The 21,830-nt window shown below is 44.7% G+C and overlaps 1 protein-coding gene across 1 annotated transcript in view; it reads right to left on the bottom strand.

Annotated features, from left to right (window-relative positions):
• Positions 1–1,584: 1,584 nt before the first annotated feature.
• Positions 1,585–21,830, bottom strand: part of Setd3 (SET domain containing 3, actin N3(tau)-histidine methyltransferase) — a 73,298-nt gene continuing 53,052 nt past the window's right edge. Inside the window, exons 7-13 of the mRNA XM_069997605.1 lie at positions 15,088–15,146; positions 14,381–14,495; positions 9,671–9,745; positions 8,285–8,451; positions 7,379–7,464; positions 3,573–3,733; positions 1,585–2,952 (exon numbers count right to left, since the gene is read on the bottom strand). Coding sequence (XP_069853706.1) covers positions 2,500–2,952; positions 3,573–3,733; positions 7,379–7,464; positions 8,285–8,451; positions 9,671–9,745; positions 14,381–14,495; positions 15,088–15,146 — 1,116 coding nt within the window. The 3' untranslated portion in view covers positions 1,585–2,499. The remainder of the gene's footprint in view (positions 2,953–3,572; positions 3,734–7,378; positions 7,465–8,284; positions 8,452–9,670; positions 9,746–14,380; positions 14,496–15,087; positions 15,147–21,830) is intronic.

Below are 21,830 nucleotides of genomic sequence, written 5' to 3'. Positions count from 1 at the left end.
CTGCCAACTATGCACAGAAGCATCACAAGGCCGAGGGAGGCAGCTGAGGGCATGCTCCCAGTGACCCGCATCAATAGCCTCTCATCCAAAAGCACAGGAAGACAGAAAACTTGAACATGACGTGGGAGAGAGGCCTACTTTCATGATGGATGGCAATGAAGGTCCTTCAACACCAGGTCACCCGCTGTGCCTTCATTCTCCAATGCTCATGCTGCCGCTCCCAGTTGTAGGGGCTGTGTGAGCGGTGCCACAGCTGCTGCACGGGATGGGCAAAGCGGGCAACTGGCCCGCACTGGGGTGAGTCACCGCAGAGCAGTGCTCGAGGAGTCCGGCCGACTCAGGAAGGTAGGGCCACACGGGTACTGTCTCCCACGTCAAGGAATCTGCTCCTACTAGAGCCTATTGTACATTCCAGACACGGAGCTCTTACAGACTGGAAGTACAACTTACATAATTACTTTTATAAATAAAACTGACATAGTCACTTTGTGGTCTAATGACTCAGAAATAGATTTTAATGATAGGGGATTGACAAAAGATATAGTCTCTGATTCTTTATTTCGGCAGGGGAGTTTGATGCTTAGGGTCATTCTTTTTCGTTAGGAAGAAATGAGGAACCTGAGGCCCCAGGAATGGGGCCTCAAAACTGGGGTCCACCTCCACTGGAACTGTGAATAGCCTGAAAACTGCCCCATGTTTCAATGTTATTTTTCACTAGAACTGTATCTATGTCTTCAGAAACATGTTTAGTGTTATTAGGCTTGAAAACTGTTAGTTTGGTGAGAAAACATAATTGCAGGCATGCAGAGGAAGAGCACAGTCTCTGGACATCTTTGATGGATTAGAAAAACAGGCCACTGCCCTGTGTGGCTGCGTATCTCCAGCAGTACCCCAGGTAGAGGGCTGGCCCACGGGCTGGCACCAACATCAGCAGACATCTGTATCCTCCCAGAGATGGAGCTCGGACTGGGATCTAAAGGCAGACGAGTCTGGCTGCTGGGGCAAGACACGCCCATGCACTGAGCTCCTCACCCAAGTGCGTGGTGGCAAGCACCGGAGGACCACTGGGTGGAAGGACTGCCTGGGTGGTGGTGGCGGCGGCAGCGGCGGCAGCAGCAGCAGCAGCAGCAGCAGCAGCAGCAGCAGCAGCAGCAGTAGCTAACAAACTTATATGCTTTCTTCAAACTAAGCAAGCTACTCACAGGACACCAGACACCGTGTGAAAATTGGTGGTTAAGGAACACCAGTCATCACTAGCCAGAAAACCAGAAGCTTTCTGAGGACAGAAGCCATGTACTCTGTTGTAGGATACTGCCTCTGCCTGACACCTGCGTCCCCTCCTCCCGCCCTACTCCCCCTCCCCCCGCCCCCCGCCCTGCGACTGTCTCCCTCCCTGGGAATCCCCTGGTGGCTGCTGAGGTACAGGGGACCATGATCATCAGTCTCTATGCCAAGGGCAAGCATGGCCTGGGCACAGGCTCACCAGTCAGACAGCAAGTGCCCCCAGGGCAGTTAAGATTGCTGCATAAAAGCTCAACGCAAAGGGCCTGTCCCACTCCAAAGAAAATAAACAGACAAAAAATATCAATCATGTTTTCTTTTTAATAAGGGTATCTTTACTTAAAAGGGTAGCTTTGAAAATCTCTAGCTTGTTGTGAAAACCAGAAAAGCCAGGGACCCGCCTCACCTTGAGCAGCACTAGGCAAAGCCAGGGACAGCTGGGCTGCACACCCATTGCCAACACCAGAAATCAAGTGTGCTACACTGAAATTAAGAGCCAACATTTAAAATTAGGAGGAGGATGCATGTCCTACTTTGATTTACGGAAAAGGACAAGTTCTTAGTACAGCAAAACAGAAACACAAAAAGTAAACAAATCTTTAGAAATCACTATATATGTGTGTGTGTGTGTATATATATATATATATATTTATATAATTAGGATTATCATCAACATTTAAAACTATTAAAAATAAGGTTGCCACCTTACCTTTCTTTTGGTACTGGGGTATTATTATTTTTTTTAAAGAAAAAAAAAAAGGACATTGCCCGGACTCTACATGCAGATTCCCGACCCAACCCTGCTCTTGGCTGTGCCCCGCCCCGCCGCCTGCCACGCCCCCCAAGTCCACATCAGCTGGCTGCAGGAGGCAGAGGCAGCTTTCACTCAGGATGATGGGCCCACAAAGGCACAGCTGAGAGGGGGCTGGCTTCTTCCCCAGAGCAAACACAAGGCCCAAGACGGGAACGCTGCGGAATCTTCCAAAGGCACCTCTTTCCCCTTCATTGTTGAGCTCGCTTTGCCTACAAGCAGGCTGGCAATCTTAATCAAAAAGCAAAACTAGATCTTTAAAATAACTTAAAAAAATCATTTTTATATAAAGCAGCAAAAACATATTTTCCTCTCTGCAGAAAGAGAACGTGAACGAAGAACACGGCGATGGAAGTGGACTGTTCAAACCTTGAGCTGAACCGGGTTTGCCGACAGAGCATGGCAGCTCAGAGCTGCTCTTTCACTTCGCTGGTGCAATCGGAAGATTCTTTGGCGTCTTCAACCACCCGTTTGCCTTCCTCTGGACTGAAGCCCCCGTTTCCAGACTGGGTCCCATTGGGGATGGAGTCCTCGCCATTGAGCAGCCCGTTTTCAGCAGCCTTGGCTTTGCTCACAGCCTCCTTGAGGCTTAAGGCCTCTTGCCCGCCAGCCTCCTCCTCGAGGTTTCTCAAGACCAACGGGAGCCTCGAGTCCCCCATGCCACCCTCCAGCAGCCCTAGGTCACTCTCCTCGTATCTGGGGAGTGGCACCCTCTCCTCCATGTGTTTGCGGTAGTACTCCCGGTTGACGGCTGCGCTCTTGACTGCTTTTTCCAAAATCTCTTTTTCCCCTAAGCGTAATTTAATGGCCATTGTCGCACGAACAGAAAGGTCATGGTTTTTCAGGACAGCCTTATCTTCCTGGAAAACAAAGAAGAGAATCCATGACAAGAAGTCCAAGCTGGCAAAGTTGCACAAACAGGCAGGTCAGCCGCCAGCGGCGTGAGGAAAGCTGGGCTGTGAGGAAGGTTCTAAGACTTACTACACAGACACTCTGTCAACAATGCACTGTACACTTGTGAATCTTACTGGAGTAAGTTGTATCTCAATAAAACTGTGTAACTCAAAAAGAAGACCTCAGCCACTTGAGGACCCTGACCGGGGCCCCAGGTGAACAGCATGAATGCATGAGTACATGCATGGAGAAAGGAGGCTTTAAAGCTGGTGGCTCAAAGCCAAACTTTCAAAGTGCAAACACAAACTTAGGCTGTAGAAACACGTACCAGAAATTATTTTTTAAATGTTAAATAATTTTCAAATGCTACCTTCTAATCAGTAATGCTTCAATGTGATTTTTTGGTAAGTGTAAACATGATACATAGAAAAGCATTAATACCAACTATTAATAACTAATACTAAAACATTTATGCTTAAAAAGGTAAAATATAGATTCTGCTGAAGAATCAGAGTAAGTTACAGGTAAGAAGGAATCTAAGATCTTTGGAAACAAAGTGCAAATCCTCACTTATCAAAGTCATTACCTCAATCGTTGTTTTGTATGTTTTTAAAAGAAGCGAGGCTCTATCTTCAAGAAATGTCCAAAGTTTGACCTCATTGTCCCAGCTGACAGGAAATTCAGAGTTACCCAAGGTGAAAATTCTGTCGATAGCATTGTCTCCTAGCAAATGTTCTTTCAATTCTTCTACAAAAAAAAAAAAAAAAAAAAAAGCAACCGGTTAGAAGGGAAAACAGCACTGCTTGTCACTTTCACGAGCAAGCTATCTGAGAAAACCTCTCTTTCAGCAATGTCATCTTCCTGTGGCCAAAAGCTCTCCTCACTCCATCAGCCCGGGCCATCTCCTCCCTCTCCAAGGCAGAATTAGTGCTCAGCTCTGGGCAAGGAGATGAGTTGAGGACTCCGGTGTTTGGAGCCTTGGCAAAGAACTCCATGTATCACTGCTTTTATGACCATCATCAAGAGCCTTTAGACTGTCCAAAGGCAATGGACACAGACTCATCACTTACACAGCACCCTTCCATGAGCCAGGGGCACCATCACGCCAACAGGTCAGAAAGATACCAAAAAACAGCAAAAAATATATAAGCAAGAGTCATAATAACCTAGGGACCCTCTGAACTCAAAGATGACTGGTAGTTATTTATCTCATAACAAACATGCCAAGGACAGAAACAAAAAAGATGAACCATAAGATTTTATGTTAATGAAAAATGAGACTATATGTGTCTCACTTGTCAGGAATTTAAATAGGAATTACAAGTAAACACAAGTGAACATCTCAATTACCTTCAAATATATTTAAGAAAGAATTCAGCAACTGCTCTGAGCATTTCGTCTCCTGGCACATTCTCTCCAGAAGACCAAACATGCCCACCCTCTTCATGCTCAAGAAATACACCAATGCTTCTTATGTAATTGTGAGACAGTTTCTCTTTCAGAGCAAAATGCCCTACAGCTGTCACTATTTACAATTCAAATTGAGGAACAGTCGCTGCCAGCAAACCAAACTTTTATTAGTATTAGTTGGAGTAATTCAAAGAATACATCAATTGTCTTGACATGACAAATTGTCTTCCGATGACTAAAGAAACTGAAGAGCAGCAACAGATCTAAAATGATTCTGTTTTTTAAATTTTTATTTTAAGAAAATAGATGTTATCTAATGTTCAAAAAAAGAGATTTCTCCAGTTGTATTTGCTAGCAAAACAGCACGATAAACTTCAGAACTTTCAAATTCTTGATTCTCCTGTTTAAATACTTTGTCTGAAGAGATGGCAGTCTAAAAAAGCTTCAGAAGAAGAAATTTGTCAGAAGCCCCACATGCTAAGTACTAGCTTGTCCCTCCTTTCTCAGGGTCCACATTCAACCCCAAGCTTCCTCTGCTTCTGCCCAGCTCACAGCGCGGGAGACTCGAGGCCTACCAAGGTGTCAGCAGAGCACACCACAGGTGCCTGAAAGCAGGTTTCCTTCCAGGCCATTTCCTGCCAGCCCCTCCCTCCCAGGTGGCTCCACGCTGCCTTCCGCCTGCTGCAGCCCGTGTGGTCACCCAGAGCAGCCAGAGCCCTGTTCACCCTCCTCCCTCTGCCTCCTACTCCTCCCCCTCCTCCACCCAAACCCTGACTGTGTGCCAGGGCCCAAGTGTAGTCTCCACTAAGAACTTCTTCCATGGATTCGTTCCTTGCAAACTGCAAGGGTTTGGAAGGTGTGTGTGTGGAGCACAGGCTGTGGAGGCTCTAAGCCAGGGTCTTCCCTCGCTGGCCAAAGCCACCCATCCACTTTGAAGTGGACACTACATCAGTGAAATGCGGTGCCTGGCTCACAGGCCTGGTGAGCTGAAAATAAAACACATTGATTGGCACATGGTGAGTGCCCCAAATGATAGTGATTGCCACCCCCGTTTGTCACTTTCTTATACACTCCTTGAGGATATGAACTGTGACTTTCAATTGTGTCTTACACACACACATACACACACACACACACACACACAGAAGAAAAGCCCATAGCTAGATCACCTCTAACATTGAGGTGATAAACCACCACTGGTGTACAAAGGCACCACAAGTCCCCATCTGACGACGAGTCTCCAGCAATGCAGTTGCTTTTAAGGAACAATTACCTCGTCTCACTTTGTCTGGCTCCACGGCTGGCATCAAAGCCGCCTCCACTCTAGTCTGACGTGGAGCCTTGGACTCGAGCACCCACACAGGAGGCTGCGGCCACAGACAGCAGGGCGCAGAGGTCTCTCGGTGGCCACTGGCTCTGTGTAACAAACACCACCCTCTCCCTCCTGCTTTGGCAGCTTTGTTCCAGAAGAACATGCCCTACCGCTCAGAGAGTGACTTGCTCACACACCCTTTCATTCAGTCCTGTCCTATCTCTTCTATAGAAGATTTAGCACAAATGCAAATGAAACTAAAACCTCAGGATCAAGGCGAGTTTGGGAAATACAGCTTAGAGTGAAAATAAGAACACAGCCAGGTCAAATCTCAGCACAAGAAATCCCAGCTGACATGTCTTAAGAAAACATATAAGAGATGCTCGCTCATGTACTTCAGTCTTTCTGGGACTGAAATGGGAGGCTTAGCCAAGAACATTCTGTGTTATATACACATTTTGTTTTCCATGCTACTTATTTGCTTTATATTTAACATTTCCAGGGTAAAATAGAGCCATTTTTTGGGACTCCAATACTACCATATTCTCACTCCCCAAAGGTGCTTTAGTTTTAAGCAATTTTTTTTATTGTGAAAATACTGTACAGAGGGGTTGCAATTACATAGGCAAGATAATGAGTACATTTCTTATCAAGCATTGTAGCGTCCTCCTTTGTTTCCCCTTCCCATCCCATCCTCCCCCCACCCCCCCAACCCTCCCCCCCCACCAAAGTTGTAAAGTTCGTTCTCGACATACGACTTGTACGTCTCTTTGTTGCAATGGGTCCACCTGTATCCCTATTTAAACAATTTGTTTTTTCCCTTCCCCTCCACAAATTATAACAACATCAAATACAGTGAAACCAGGGGTTCTACCATGGGGGAGAGACATACAAAGCAACAAAGAAATCATTTTATAAATGTGTTAGAAACAATTGCATGAAAGAAAAAAACATTTCAATGCATATCTTAGGGTTCATTTCCCTAACATCAACTTATCTGACCTTTTCTGCTTGACTCAGACATATACTAGTTATTGCAAATAAGGGAAACCATGGGACCTGGCTTACTTCACAATATAATTTTTTCCAAGTCTTTCCATAGTTTTAAGCAATTTTATCTTTTTTTTTTTTTTTGGGTCCGGTTGTGGGCCTGAACACTGTGCCTGGGCGCTGTCCCTCAGCTCTTCAGCTCATTGCTAGCGCTCCACCACTTGAGCCACAGCACCACTTCCGGCTTTTTTTTTCTGCTTATGTGGTGCTGAGGAATCGAACCCAGGGCCTCATGCATGCAAGCCAAGTACTCTACCACTAAGCCACCTTCCCAGCCCAGCAATTTTATCTTTAATATACTTCCCTATGCTTTAAACTTTCATAAATTAAAAAAATTAATATCCCTCTAGGTGCCAGTGGCTTATGCCTATAATCCTAGCTACTCAGGAGGCTGAGATCTGAGGATTGTGGTTCAAAGCCAGCCCAGGCAAGCAAGTATGAGACTCTTATTTCCAATTAACCACCAGAAAACCAAAAGTGGAGCTGTGGCTCAAAGTGGTAGAACAATACCCTTGAGCAAAGGAGCTCAGGGACAGCGCCCAAGCCCCACAACCACAAAAAACAACAACAACAACAACAACAAAATCAACATCTTTTTTTCCCCCTGAAGTTGTTTTTACCTTCAGTCATGCAGAATACTCGAAGAAAAGCCAGAAGCTGAGCAGAGATGGGCGGCTCCGTGAAATGCAAGGCAAAAACACTGGACCTGACAAGAGTGAGAAGTGAAGTCAGCCAGGATCCCTGATTCCTCCAGAGCAAATCCAAGCTCTGCAGCACCCCTGGGGGTGGTGCTCAAGGTTCCTCAAGGGCAAGCTGCAATCCCTGCAGAGTGCCTGGGGCCCAGGCCCATGGCAGAAGAGGGCGCTGAGGGCCCACCAGGGCCTGGCCACCTGGGCCAGCCTGTCTGCATCCCACCACCCTGACCCTGGGCTGCACACTCAGCTAGGAGAAGGATACCTACAGTTCCTAAAAAATGTGAATAATAACATGTTGAGTTCACACTTCAATCATTAATCAGATATTGACAGGCTCAATAAAAAAAAAAAGTCTGGATCATCCATTTTCATTAAGAATGGTTCCTCTATTCCCTGGAGAACTAATAAATCATCATTGTTGTCTTCGTTATCATTTTACACCTCAAATGTGAGAAAATCTTAAAGAACTTAACCAGGAATTCTTGAAATTGCTGAGGAGCATGACTTCATTAGAGAAACTAATGGAGGCAAAGAATTAAATGAAACAAATTGATCCAGGTCATTAACCTTTCCAAGGTGAAAGACATTAATGGGGCCAAGGCACTTATTTAAGGTAATGAGGACAATGGGCCACATCCCCTGACTGACTGTGGTGCTCCCAGCAACATGACTGTCTGCAAACACTGCTAAATCACCGTGCATCTACCTCCACGATCGCCGTGTAACAGGAATAACAGGACTAAGACAAAGTACTGTAGAGGGATTGTATTAACACACCAACTCAGCACTGTAAGGACCACAGCAAAGAGCGGCCAATGTTTTTCTACGTACGTTGGGATGCCAGCGCGGGCCAAGACCTCGGCCTTCATGGCGTAGAGTCTGTCGCTTTTACTCACTCCAAGCTTTATTTTCACTCTGTCGTGTGAATTATTGTCAAAGAAAAAACCACTGTGGATCACAAACTCTGCATTTGACCGAGTGCCATAAAAAATGTAAATCTGAGATGCAGTAAAGAAAGAATAAAGGGACATAAAACAAACTTAGCATGCATTCTTAATACGTAACAGGGCAAAGGATTAGTTCTCGTATATTTAATGCTACTTTATACTAATGAGACAGATCATTTTCAAGTAACCATACACTTGCTTGGCAAAGCACGTTAGTGAGGGCAAAGATGTGTAATTGTCCCAACTTGCCAGACTGTCTACACAGAGGGGAGTCCCCAGGAGAGGCACTGCCTGAGGATGATAGTCCTTGGGGTTCAGGGACCTCTCTCCCACCTCTCTGTTCCTATGATGCAGGACAGTCAAGGCACCCCTTTAGGACTGTACTTTAGAATGTCTTCCTCTCTTTCAGTACAGGAGTCTTTTCTGCCAGAAATCCATTCCTCCACCTGGGGCAATTCTTGTACCCAGTTTATGAACTTTCCTGAAGAAAGAGCAGACTAGCTCTCTTGGACTAATTTTTTCCATTTCATCTCATACGCTATGCCAGGGGTCTGGTTTTGTATTTATTACCTGCTTGTTACAAAACTGTTAGAGAGAATGCAGCATTTATAAATGTGTATTTTCAAGCTAAATACTCAACCTTCACCAAAATAATTAGATTTTAAAATCACTGATTAAAATACAAGAAAACAGAAGCTATGGTCGTGGCTCACATTTTTTTTTTCATCTTTTAAACACTGACTCTTGATAAAGAAATGAAAGCAATGCAGTTGATGAACTAAAAAAAAAAAAAAATGTAGCCAGGTGCTGGTGGCTCACACCTATAATCCTAGTAACCCAGGAGACTAAGACCTGAGGATTGCAGTTCAAACAGCCTAGACAGAAAAGTCCAGGAGAGTCTTATCTTATAGCTCAAAGTGGTAGATTAATACCCTTAAGAAAGAATTCAGGGACAGTGCCCAAGCCCCAGGTTCAAGTCCTATGACCAACCAAAAGAAAAAAAAAAGTGTTTTAGTATTATAAGAAAAGTGTATTTTCAATTAACAGTGTCGCAAATGTTAGGTCAACTGTGCAAAGATCTATAGCGAAATCGCTTTGCAATTCAAAGCACAATGCATTTATCATGGCTTAAAGTCTAAAGATATATCCTGGAAAACAGGCGATCCTGAAGACAGATCCAGAATTTTCTAAGTTTGACAGTTTTAAAACAAAGAAGATATGAACTCAGTGCCTTGGTGGCCACATGCTGTGCACACCACAGGAGGCTCACCTGCTCTCCAGCCCTGAAGTCCTGAAGAGCCACACACTCGCAGCGGTCATCTTCCAGGTTATAGCCTGTCGTGATCTGCCATGGAGGAAACCAAGACAAGAGCAGTGAGTGTCTCCTGGCGTCTCTGCTCCACTCAGTCGTGAGAGTACAGAGAACCTAGAGGTACATAAAGGGTGCCTCTCACAGCTCTCAAAAACCGAGCAAAGCACTCCAGACACCAACCAACCAGATCTGCACACACCACGGATCCACGTGGGAACTTAGATACCTCAATGTCCTGATCAATACAATCCTTATGACAAAACTGCTGCCTCTGAGCTGGGTGCCCGCTTGCCCACAGCAGGGCAGGCACCCCCGATGACACGGCGCACACCCACCCAGCGCCGGTCTCGTGCTTGAAAGCATTATCTAATGTTTGACCATTAAGAAATGAAAGTGGGTGCTGGAGAAGTAGTGCAGTGGTAGAGTACTTGCTGAAAAGTACTTGGTGACAAGGCCCTGGGTCTAATATCCAACACCACACACAGAAAAAAAAAAAAATCAAAGTGGATTTCCACTGGATAAAAAATTAAGAGACAAAAATAACTACTTCTGAACTGTATATATAGATTTACTCTGAAACTGGAGAAATTAAAACTTTATTTTTATTTTTTGCCAGTCCTGAGGCTTGAATTCAGGGCCTGGGCGCTGTCCCTAAGCTTCTTTTGCTCAAGATAAGCACTCTACCACTTGAGCCACAGTGCCATTTCTAGCTTTTTCTGATTACATGGTACTAAGGAATCGAACCCCAGGCTTCATGCAAGCTAGGCAAGCACTCCACCACTAAGCCACATTCCCAGCTTGAGAAATTAAAACTTTTAGGTAAACAAAGACAAAACAAAATAACATTTCTTATTCCCTGTCTCTCTGTAATGTGAGGATTTCTAAGACCACAGGCTACACAACATCCTTTGTCCCTTGATTATTTTCCACTGGCCCCTGCTCCCACACTGCTGCCCACTGAACTGCAAAGGGAGTAGTGTCGCCCCTCCAGGCGGCCACTTCAGAGTAAAACCTGGATCTCAGGAGGCCCATACCTCCCTGGGCTTCTGGCCACGCCGCTGCTGGCCACGCTCTAGTCTGGAGCTACTGCCACGCTGGAGACCAGAGACCTGGCTTCTCCAAGGAGGCCTCCTCCCACTCCAGCTCCTCTGCTCTCAGCACCCACCCGCGTTCCCAACTACTAGCACCAGTGGGTGTGCAGGTCAGGCTCTCCCTCTGATCAGTGCCTGACCCTGGGAGCCCACAGGGAGAGGGAACGGCCCCACAGCGGAACTCCTGAGAATGCCCTCGACACATTTAATCCTGAAGAACCAAAGATTCAAGACAGCTGCGAGAGCTGCTTGCCAATACAACTCTCAGCCTGGGACCTAGAAGAACATGTGGGCGGAACCAACCTAACGCACTCATGCCGAGAACCCACGGCTCATAAACCAGATGTCTAGAAGCCCTTCATGCTTCTGATCTGCAAAAGTAAGGACCAACAAAGTGAAGAGAAACAAAGGACGCCATGTCGTCTGAAACCTCTGATGCTCAACACTTGAAACACGTGACTCAGATCAAAATCAGTTCCATCCAATTCCTTCTGATTCACTATTCTGACTCTAAAACATCACCTTGATAACGAGAAATGTCCTTTTATAAAGAACTCAAGCACGAGGGAGAGACACTAGGGAAGGAGGGAAGAAAGAGAATGAAGAGAAGATGACAGGGGCTCATGGGTATTTCAGGTGTCTCTCACTCTTGGTAACAACAGTAACCACCAGGTCTTACCACAGGACTTAATGCGACCACAGTGAAAGCAAGTGCAAAGGTCCTCGGGCAAGATGCACTGGTGTCTAATGACAGAACTACACATGTTGAAGGTACTGTGGAGACAGATTGTGCAGGGGTCCAGTCCACTATGATAAAACTGGGCTTTTTCAATTTCTCAGTATACAAAGACCTTGGGAATAAACAGAAAACAAAACAAAAAACAAACAACCACAACAAAAAAACCTTGTTCAACTTGCTTGGATTTGCAGCTATTCTTTGACCCTGACTGACAGGTGAAATACTAACTAACACCACTTTAGACACTTGAGCCAAGAGGTCAGGTACAGCCAGGGTGTCCTTGTATAAACCAAACCACCTCAAGAAAGGAAAGCTGACCCACTATGCAAGCTCCAGCTTAGGACTGGCCTTCTGACTTTCCAGGTGGCTAGGGAACTCACCCTGGCACCAGGCCCTCCTCCTGCCTGCCTCCTTTCCTCGCTGTGCTGTTCTGCAGCCAGGGCCACACACTGACGGTCCCAGTCCCACACTAGCGCAGCCAGGGTTCGGAGACACTGCTCCAAGCAGACAGCGTTGCTGGGTTACAACTTTCTTGCAGCTCCTCCAGAGAGTCACAGAAGGCTGACAAGATGATCGTCAGCAGACACACACACAAAGAAAAGCTCTCGCTTCAAAAGCTGAGCCTTGATTTCAAGGCTCTTATTTTTAAAGAGAGATTAACTGCATGCATGATGTACAACTTTATAGTGCTAAAAGAGACTATTTCCCATACAGTCTGATGACGACAGTGGTGAACAGTTCAACAAAGGTGCAGGGCCGAGTGTGGGAGAGCGCGTGAGACCCGCAGGACGTGTGCTGTGCCGGCCCCTCCCACAGCCCTGATTTGGGCCGGCAGCATCTGAGTTACACCTCACGGAGGATGGCCAGGGAAAATAGCAAGAGCTGTCATCTGTATGAGATTTTTTAGATAAGCCCACAGAAGCGAACAGCTTTCTCACATGGCAGAGGCAGCACGTGTGTCCAGGACATGTTCGAGTTGGGTGGGAGGCCAGGGGGAGAATGGAGCCCTACCCAACAGCCTCTCTACCGCCAGTACACCAGCTCCCCGCGGGCTGAGGGGCGGAGCTTTGAGCTCATGAGATGGCTGTGATATTTTATTCTTTTTATTTACAATAAAGTGTGCACTTTTTTTAAGTTTAGAAAACACAATAAAGGGCTGGGAAGGTGGCTCAGTGGTAGAGCGCTTGCCTCGCATGCATGAGGCCCCGAGTTCGGTTCCTCAGCACCACATAAGCAGAAAAAGCCGGAAGTGGTGGTGTGGCTCAAGTGGTAGAGCGCTAGCCTTGAGCTGAAGAGCTGAGGGACAGCGCCCAGGCCCAGAGTTCAGGTCCCACGACTGGGCCCCCCCAAAAAAACACAATATAAACTCTAATGATCAAGTGAGTTTGTGAAACAAAGAAAAATACTAGAGCCATCTATTAAAAGTATTATGAAAAAAATTTAATTTCAAGCTTCGGATCAGTTAAAAATATCTCTGAAGGGAAAAAAAATGAACAAAGAATGTAAAATTATGTTCATTAATGAAAAAATGTAAAACATGTTACTATTTCTTAGTGTTGCTAATTAAGCATATCTAAATTAAGGCAAAAATTGTAATTATAAAATGGAACTAATTTTTTGTTGCTACAATTTAAGTACATTCAAGATTCAAGAGAGTAACTGTTGCTAGACCTTCTCAAATTAATAGAAGGATAGTCTACCTTAAGTGTTTGGCACACCAAGCATGTGTGCATGCATGTGTCCATACACGTGCTGTCTGTTTTTTGTGGAATCAGAAGTAAAATAATCATCTACAGCAGTTCTTTAATCTCTTTTCTTTTTCCCTGGCACCAGGGATTGAATTCAGGGTCTCAAGCTCTGGCTTGGCTTTTTCTATGACTGGCACTATACCACTTGAGCCACACTTCCAGTTCTTTTTAAGTCTATTTTTTAATATCAATGCTTATAACAAAAAAAGCTGACATTAGAAAAGAACAAAATCTAACTGAACACTATCTTCTCATACCTCTTGAAACTGATGCTATTTCTATGTCTCATGATCAGGAAAGCTTTCTTGATATTTGGAACACAATGAGCACTGAGAAACCGAGGGCCTCGCCCTCCTTTGCTGGTGAAATTACCGGCAAAACTAAAATTTCCCTGTTTCTTCCTGTCTCCCACCCAGTGACGCCAGCAACTCCTGCGCTCAACACCAGGGCTTGTGAGGAGACCGGCGACACAGCAGCCGAAACTGTGCACACGGCAGGGGAGGGACAGGGACCAGGAAGAGCAAGGAAAAGCACCTAGCCAGAAATGGAATCAGCAGAGAACAAGAGAAGCATCATAAACGGAAAACAAGATGGACAAAGAAAGGTTTCCTCAAGAAATCAGTATATTTAAAAGAACATGAAAATAAAAACTCTGGTTTCACTAGTGGCCCAATCAAGTAAAAAAATGAATGCCAGGCTGGAATTCAGCACAGCACACTCTGTGTGCAGTTCACTGTGCTCTAAGGTGGCCTAAGATTGAGTTCTCAGGACACAGCCAACGCAGCTCCTACCTGAGGCCACAGGAGGAGGGGCAGGTGTGCTGGGGCGGCAGGAAGGGGACACCGAGAGGGCAAGGGGACATCAGGAGGGGAGGGGACATCAGGAGGGGAGGGGACATCAGGAGGGGAGGGGACATCAGGAAGGCGAGGGGATGGGGCTTGAGATGACAGAGAGAGGGGATATGAGAATGTTGGGAGGGTGGGGACATTGAGGGGATGGGGGGGTATACATGGGGTAAGCAGACATGCTCTGGGCAGCTGAGCAGCGGCCTCCCTGATGCCTCCCCCCATCCTCCCCATAAGACCATTACCAGGCCGTTGGTGTGATTACACATGTCCCATAAAGGAATCAGGGCCAGGGTCACCCGGGACCCATCCTCTGTGGGAATTTGGTTCTGCCGCGTCATGACAGAAGAGACTGCCCACCTATAACAATAAGACAAAGAGTTAATTACAGTCTGAACATCCAAAAGCCAATTGCAGTAAGAAATAACTCAACCAGAAGTATAAGGCCATTTGACCTGTGGCAAATTTTCAAAGGCTGTTTTGTCATCATTCAAACTGCACTCCAGGGTTGAGAGGTAGGGGAGTGGCAGAAGGGGAGGCAGAGGCAGGCTTCAGAGACACTGAGAGGAGAGGGCCGGGGAGGCTCACTCTTTACTCAAATGCTTACTCCGCACCCATTTCAAGCCTTGGGGAAAAGCAACTGGCATAACTCCCTTCTCATGCGAGAGCCTCTAGAGAAGAACTGTGTGATATGAGAAACTCAATTTTCTATCACACTCTACCGTGAGTCCACTCTACCACTGCGGGTGGGGGAACAAACCCTTCAGCACCACCCAGTACTAAGATTAATTTAAGCTCAAGCTCCTTTGGCTGCCGCTCAGTGAGCGGCGATGGGGCTCACCCAGCGTCTCGTGCTAGCCGCTTCTGCGACGGCTGTCTCTGAAGCCCGTCACTCACTCGCACCACCCCACACTCTCTTGGAATTCGCCCCCTGCTATGCCTGCACACCCACCTGTAGTCCTCGTAAGTGAAAGAATCCTTCAAGGGCAGTTTGTTGGCATGAGGATGGGTCTGGGAATGAGGAGTTTTAGGAAGCAGAGGCAAAGAGAGAAAAAGGGAAACAGAAATCAGTCAGCAGAATCTCATTAGTTAGCTGCCTAACAAATCCTAACAAGAGCCAAACGAAGCAGGCGGTGTCCAGGCGTGCGGCCGGGGGAATCACCAGGCCGTCACGCCCTCATTCATCACTGTCAACTTAATCTGTTGTGCCCAGCAGCCTCCATAAATCTGCTCCTTCATATTTCGATCCCAGAGCCCTGAGACACTGCACAGAACACTTGGGGTGCACTGATTTCACCAGGCAGGCGCCCACACTAGGAACATGTGCTCTAGACGGAAACACGGGGCCTGCACAACTAGGAGGCTGCCCCAGCCTTTCGCTGGACGAGGCCAGGGTCGGGTTGAGCCCTCTTCTGTCTGTGAAAGGACAATCACAGCAGCTCAAACGTCAACTCCTGTGCACACACACAGCAAAGGTAAATCGGGTACAGAAAATCAAGGATAGTATGGTACTGTGGTAAATCTACAACCAAATAAGATAAAGAACGACAGACATCAGCAGATTTTTAAATGTTCTGCTTTTTTTCTGGACAAAAGAACATTTGGTAAAAATATCCAAGACTTCACACTTGGAAGAAAATTTTATACATTTCCTATTCTCTCTTCCCAACACCCTAGACCTTTAAAGCACTTAAAAACTTTGTGTCAATTAAGAAATAAAAGCTGCAGAGTATAATGTTCATCTTCAGTTTCAATTACAGCCGGATAGACAGATCGCAGTGAGTGCTCAGACGAACAAATGGTTCTTTCTGGGGTGTGGCTGCATGTCTGCGTGGCAAGGGGAACGCAGGAGCTCCATGGAGCACACGAGACTCCTGACGCACTGGCATCACCCGCGCTCGGCCATTTATCATCGCTTGCTGTAATGTACTCGCTGGCACCACATGCAGGACAGTAGGGGATGAGGTACAAGTGGCTCAACCCGTAAATCAATTAGCAAACAAAAGCTTGTGCTCAGTGTTCAATTTTAGGCAAATTATGTATTACAAAAGGCTGCCAAATGGGTGTGACCCCAGGTGCCTGCTTCTCCCCTCTTCTTAACCCAGTTTTAGCCCGTTGGAAGAAAAGTCAAATGTAAAAGTAGATTCATGCCATCCGAAAATGAATGTCTGGCCAGGCAGGGTGGCACACACCCATAGCCCCAGCACACCAAAGCCCGAGGAAAGAGAACCAAGAGTTTGAGGCTGCCCTGGACTGCAGAGTAAGACCTCAGACTGCCTCAAAAAATAAAAGAAAATACAACAGCAGGCAATAAATAAGCTGCCTGCTTGCACTAACAACATGAAAGTAGTGGAGGGACTCAGGCAATACATACTAGGGTATGTGGCACAGACATTCTCACCTGAGATGATAAGTCGGAGAAATCACAGCTCCAGGAAGGGACAATTCTCAACACAGCTAGCTGACTTAAGAGCCGGGAGGATGGACACAGCTCACGCTCCTTCGCCACAAGTGTAAGGTTGTGCTCTCAAAGTGTGACATGCCTTCCACTCAGTTATTAAACTTAGCTAAGACAGGTGGCGTTTTCCTCCCCCAAACTAATGTGATCAGACATACCACAGAAGCCCTTCAGAATGGAACGGAGGGTTCTACGATGAGAGGGCAACGCTGACCAAGATGCACCGTACTCACAAAACTGATTTGTTAAACTAAAACCCCTTCGCACAACTACTTCAAGATAGTAAGAGAGAGGGAAGCAACGGCGGCTACCATTTCCATTTGTTCATATTAAGATGAAAGCCACACAATCTGCTCTATGGGGAACTCTGCAGGTCCCAGATACCTTTCTCCGAGGTCTAGGAGGTGAGAAATGTTTTGTTATTTTTAAATATTTTAATTCATTACAACTATGTATGCAATTTACTATGGCATTTAAAAAGTCACTAAATGCCTAGGCTAAATCCCATCAATGATAAAAATGTAATAATACCCTTCTCAAAAGTTTCACTTGAAAACAGAAGATGCATTTTTGGAGTTTGTAATGCTAAATCTCAATGCTTGAGGAACACTTCCGACACCTAAAGTTTTGAACCCTAGAAAACCATGAGTATAGGTGGCCAGTTAAGGAAAAAGGGTACCATGATCGATATACATTTTCTCCTCTTCTTTTTGGCATAAGCTTTTTAGTTTTAGGCAGGAGTTCTTCTTCCTCAGCCACGCACACATTCTCTCACACACACATTCACTCACTCACACACACATTTACTCACTCACACACACACACACACATACACACACACACATTTTGGGGAGGGTGGCTTTGTGTCATGGATTTTCCCCCCTGGGACTGACATTCGATTTTCCTACCTATACTTACTTCTTCAATTAACTGCCATCTCATGAGATGAAGCCATGCTAACTTTCTACCTTTGAATCATAATGATCCAAATCATTACCCCCGCCCCCCACAGATTGTGAGGATTACAGGTATAAGCCATGTGCTTGAACTCCAATTTACAGGCTTTTTTTTTTTTTGAGGGGGGGGGGTCCGGTCATGGGGCCTGAACTCTGGGCCTGGGCGCTGTCCCTCAGCTCTTCAGCTCAAGGCTAGCGCTCTACCACCTGAGCCACAGCGCCACTTCCGGCTTTTTTCTTTTTGCTTATGTGGTACTGAGGAATCAAACCCAGGGCCTCATGCATGCAAGGCAAGCACTCTACCACTGAGCCATCTTCCCAACCCCTACAGGCATTTCTTATGTAACCTCAAAAGTCATACTCAGAATTCTGATGAAGTCATTAAAAATATAAGTGCATTTTCAGGCTGAATTTGGCTATTATTTTGTTCGAATGGTTATATAATATTTGCAGACATTGTTAGAAATAGTTATTCTTAAAAAAAAAAAAGCAGGGTGTGCCTACCACACACACTTCTGGCATAAAAGCTATTCTGCCACTGATACAAGCACTTAACAGTTACACTGAAGCAAAATGTGAGTGACTTCCAGTTCAGCAGGGCTCTCTCCACCGTGACGACAGCGCCACCTACTGGCAGCAGTGAGAGTGGCTGCCAGCCCCGAGGTGTCCAGCTGCTCTGGAAGGCCAGGCCATCACTGACAGTACTTTATCGCAGACACAAGCTGGGTTTATCCAAAGCGGCCACTTTTATCAGCTTTACCTAAGCAAAACAATAACCACCCTACATTTAAATTTTATTATATGATATCAAATATTAAAAGCTATTCATAATAAAAATGACTCATCCATGAAAAATATTAAATGTTGAAAATTTTTTCTTATTCTGAAAAGGTGAAAAGCATAAATGTCTTTTCCAAATAATTTTCACTCAAAGTCTGACCTTTAAGTGATTTTTTAAAAGCTTTTCCCCTATTTCCAAGATTTAAAAACATCTTGTACAAATTAATTTAAAGTGACCTGAAGGTTCCCAAATGTCCTTCAACAAACCCTCCTTAACTACTGCTAAGCAGAGGGCAGAGGAGTAGTCTGCACCCCGTGCTCGGGCGCCGACCTCCCACCAGCTGGCTCCCAGCACAGCAGCCTTTCCAACAGAAAGCATTTCTGACCTGCGCTCCGAAAATTAAAATGTGCGTTAAAAAAGAAACCTCAGTTCTGGCGGCCGGCTGGTTTCAGTTGTGATGGTATTTCTCACGCTTAGAGTTTGCCATAGATAAGGAGTGTCCACAAACCGTTTCCTGTGGCCAGGAAAGAGGCAAGTGATGGGGACCTCAAGGGCAGGCAATAGGATACCGACAAAAAGCTGGGCCAGATCAGGTTACCATACCCATAAAAAACCCCAAGAAATACAGACCCAGGAACTAGCCGCCACAGACTGTGTTCAGAGCAGCTGATGCTCTTACTGTCTTGAACCTGGTACCTATCTATCGACAGTGGGGCCATGATGGACAACTGCCAATGCTCACAATCACACTTGCAGCATAAAGAGCTTACTTTTAGAAAGGGTTTGGGATCCTTCTGCAAAGCCAGGTGATTCAGAAAAAAAATCTCCCCTCTTCCCTTTTCTATCCAGAGGCGGTTTCCTGTGAGACACAGTAATATTGTGCCTAGTACAAAATAATCACTATGTTTGGGAAAGATTAATATCTAAAATTGTTTGTTTGGCTTCAATAAAAAGAAGCAATATTGCTAAATATGTTAAGTATGACATTTTGAAGAATTTACCATATTGCATGGGTCTGGTAGCAATGCTTAAGGAAATTAAAAACCACTACAGTCAGCATATTTGATCCTTATTAAAGTTCCGTCTTGAACTATCACTCACATAAAACAAAAATAAACCAAGAAGAAATTTAAATAAAACCTATGGATTATAAGTGTTTGAAGATGAAAAAATGAATGATATTCTGGCTTTAAAAAATTGATTTAGCATGCAGCTTCTCTTTATAGTCCCCTGATAAAAATGAAATCTCCCTAACAAACACTTAATAAAACCTGTCAATATCTCTGGAAAGAAAAATGACACAAATGCATTAAGTATTAAATACCCTTGGAAAAAGTCACATATTCCATGAATTTTTGATGTACTATCTTGACATTAATGTAAAACCTTGATATTTGTAATTGACAGATATTTAATAAAGTATAAAAGAAGATGGCTGCTATGCAGCATGCAAATTTTCCAGGTTGATGAGAGACTCGAGATAGACGTGCACTTATACTAAGTCAACAGTTAATATGTGTCACAGGAGTCAGCTGCAGCCTTGGTTTAAGCTCATACAACAAACCTTTGTGGAGAACCAAAATAAGCAGAACTTGTTATTATGTGAATTCTTAATCCAGAAACATCTAGCATGTGAAGCATCTTTGAAATATTAACCGCATGGCACAGGAACAGAATGCCTTTGAGTCAAGGGTGTCTTTGTTTTTAATATCAAGCAATAAGCATTTTAAAAATAAAAAAGATAAGCCCTTCCCTGAATACATGGAGAGGTATTTCCTAAAACAATTCTCAAAGGAAATGGTTTGACCTAAAGAAAGATTCAAACTGTTGGGAGGAAGAAGGGTTAGAACAGGCAAAGAAAGCCTCTGTAAGACACAAACATTTGCCGAAATTGGATCTTTACTTTTCTAAAGACTGTTCCCCTACCCAGACGAATGTCTGGAAAAAAAGCCAACAAACAACAACCAAAAAACCCAACATGCATACAGCAAACAGCCACCTGCTATGAGGCATTCAAATATTCCACAAGGAAAGTTGTTCTATAAAATGACTCCTAAACACTGTTTTGAAAAAATCTACATTCTGTGTAATTATTAATTTCCAAAGTATATAAGGTGGCTGGGTGACTCTGCTCTGCATAACAGCTATAACAATGACAAAATATATTTACAAGTTGTATTTAGTTGGTTCTGATTTTTTTAAGGCCCTAACAGCATGCAATTAAATTTCTCACACTTAAATACATGTATTCTGTGCTGCTTCTTAAGCATACATTATTAAAAGGGACAATGAGGTTAATTTGTCCTGGATAGACACACCAGATTCCCGGTGATATGTCTCTGTTTCACTTATTTCTATGAGGATGAGATCAGCCACAGAACCTCACACTGACCTGGGAAGGAGGCAACGCAGTGACCTCTGCATGGCCAGGAGACTTCCAGGCTTTCAGTACTATGAGGACTTCCTGGGAGGGCAGCCTGTGGCATCTCTGTGAGTCCACTGCAAACCCAGTGCCTTACAAATGAGGGATCTGTTCTTGCAAATGAAGAGGAGAAAGAAGAGGAGCAACAGACTACCTCCTGAACTGGTTCCCATAGGCTAGAGAAAACAAAGTCACACCTGTTTATCACACACAGAAAGGGCCAAGGAAGAAAGAAAAGGGTTTCCCCTGAAGGAGAAGAATGAAAGAGATATTTGAGAAGGAAAACCAAAAGATGGAAGTGGAATATGCAAAGGCAACAGTAGAAGACAGAGACGGCCCGGTGTACTAGATACCTGGAAGCTTTTTCGCCTTTCTATCCCCAAACCCAGGACTAACAATCAGAAGCAGCAGGCAACACAGCAGATTTCTAGGAGGTCAATTTAACCCCTTTACTTTATAAGTGACATAGCAGTCTAACAGAGAGACAAATCATCAAGTGACTGTTGAATCTAAAACTCAGTTTTGAGGGCCATAAATCCGAATCAAAACATGGTTCATATATTCAGCTCTTGAGGGGAAAAAAAATCAATTTTTAAGACTTTTATTCTTAAACAGATTACATGTGAGTCTTCGGGGAATTTTTCATCATAAAATTCTTTGAATTCACTCAATATCATCAAATAAAAATGTAACTACACCAATACACATTAGGCTTTCTGCTTTTCACATACATATATACATGAAAATGTATGTTTTATATGTGATTTTCTACAGCACATATGTAGTGCTTTAAAATAAAAAATAAGATTAGGGAAAATTTCATCATCATTACATTTATAAAATTACTTTTTTTTTTTTTTTTGGTTGGTTGTGGTGCCTGAGCTCTGGGCCTTGGCACTGTCCCTCAGCTCTTCAGCTCAAGGATAGTGCCCTACCACTTGAGTCACAGCACCACTTCCAGCCTTTTCTGCTTATGTAGTACTGAGGAATCAAAGCCAGGGCTTCATGCATGCAAGGCAAGCACTCTATCACTGAGCCACCTTCCCAGCCCCTATAAAAGTACTTTTAAGATAACTGG

This window comes from Dipodomys merriami, unplaced genomic scaffold (genome assembly GCF_024711535.1).
Source record: "Dipodomys merriami isolate MVZ:Mamm:240054 unplaced genomic scaffold, mDipMer1.0.p SCAF_50, whole genome shotgun sequence".
In the NCBI taxonomy this organism is placed as follows: Eukaryota; Metazoa; Chordata; class Mammalia; order Rodentia; family Heteromyidae; genus Dipodomys; species Dipodomys merriami.
This window is presented reverse-complemented; position numbering and strand designations above follow the sequence as displayed.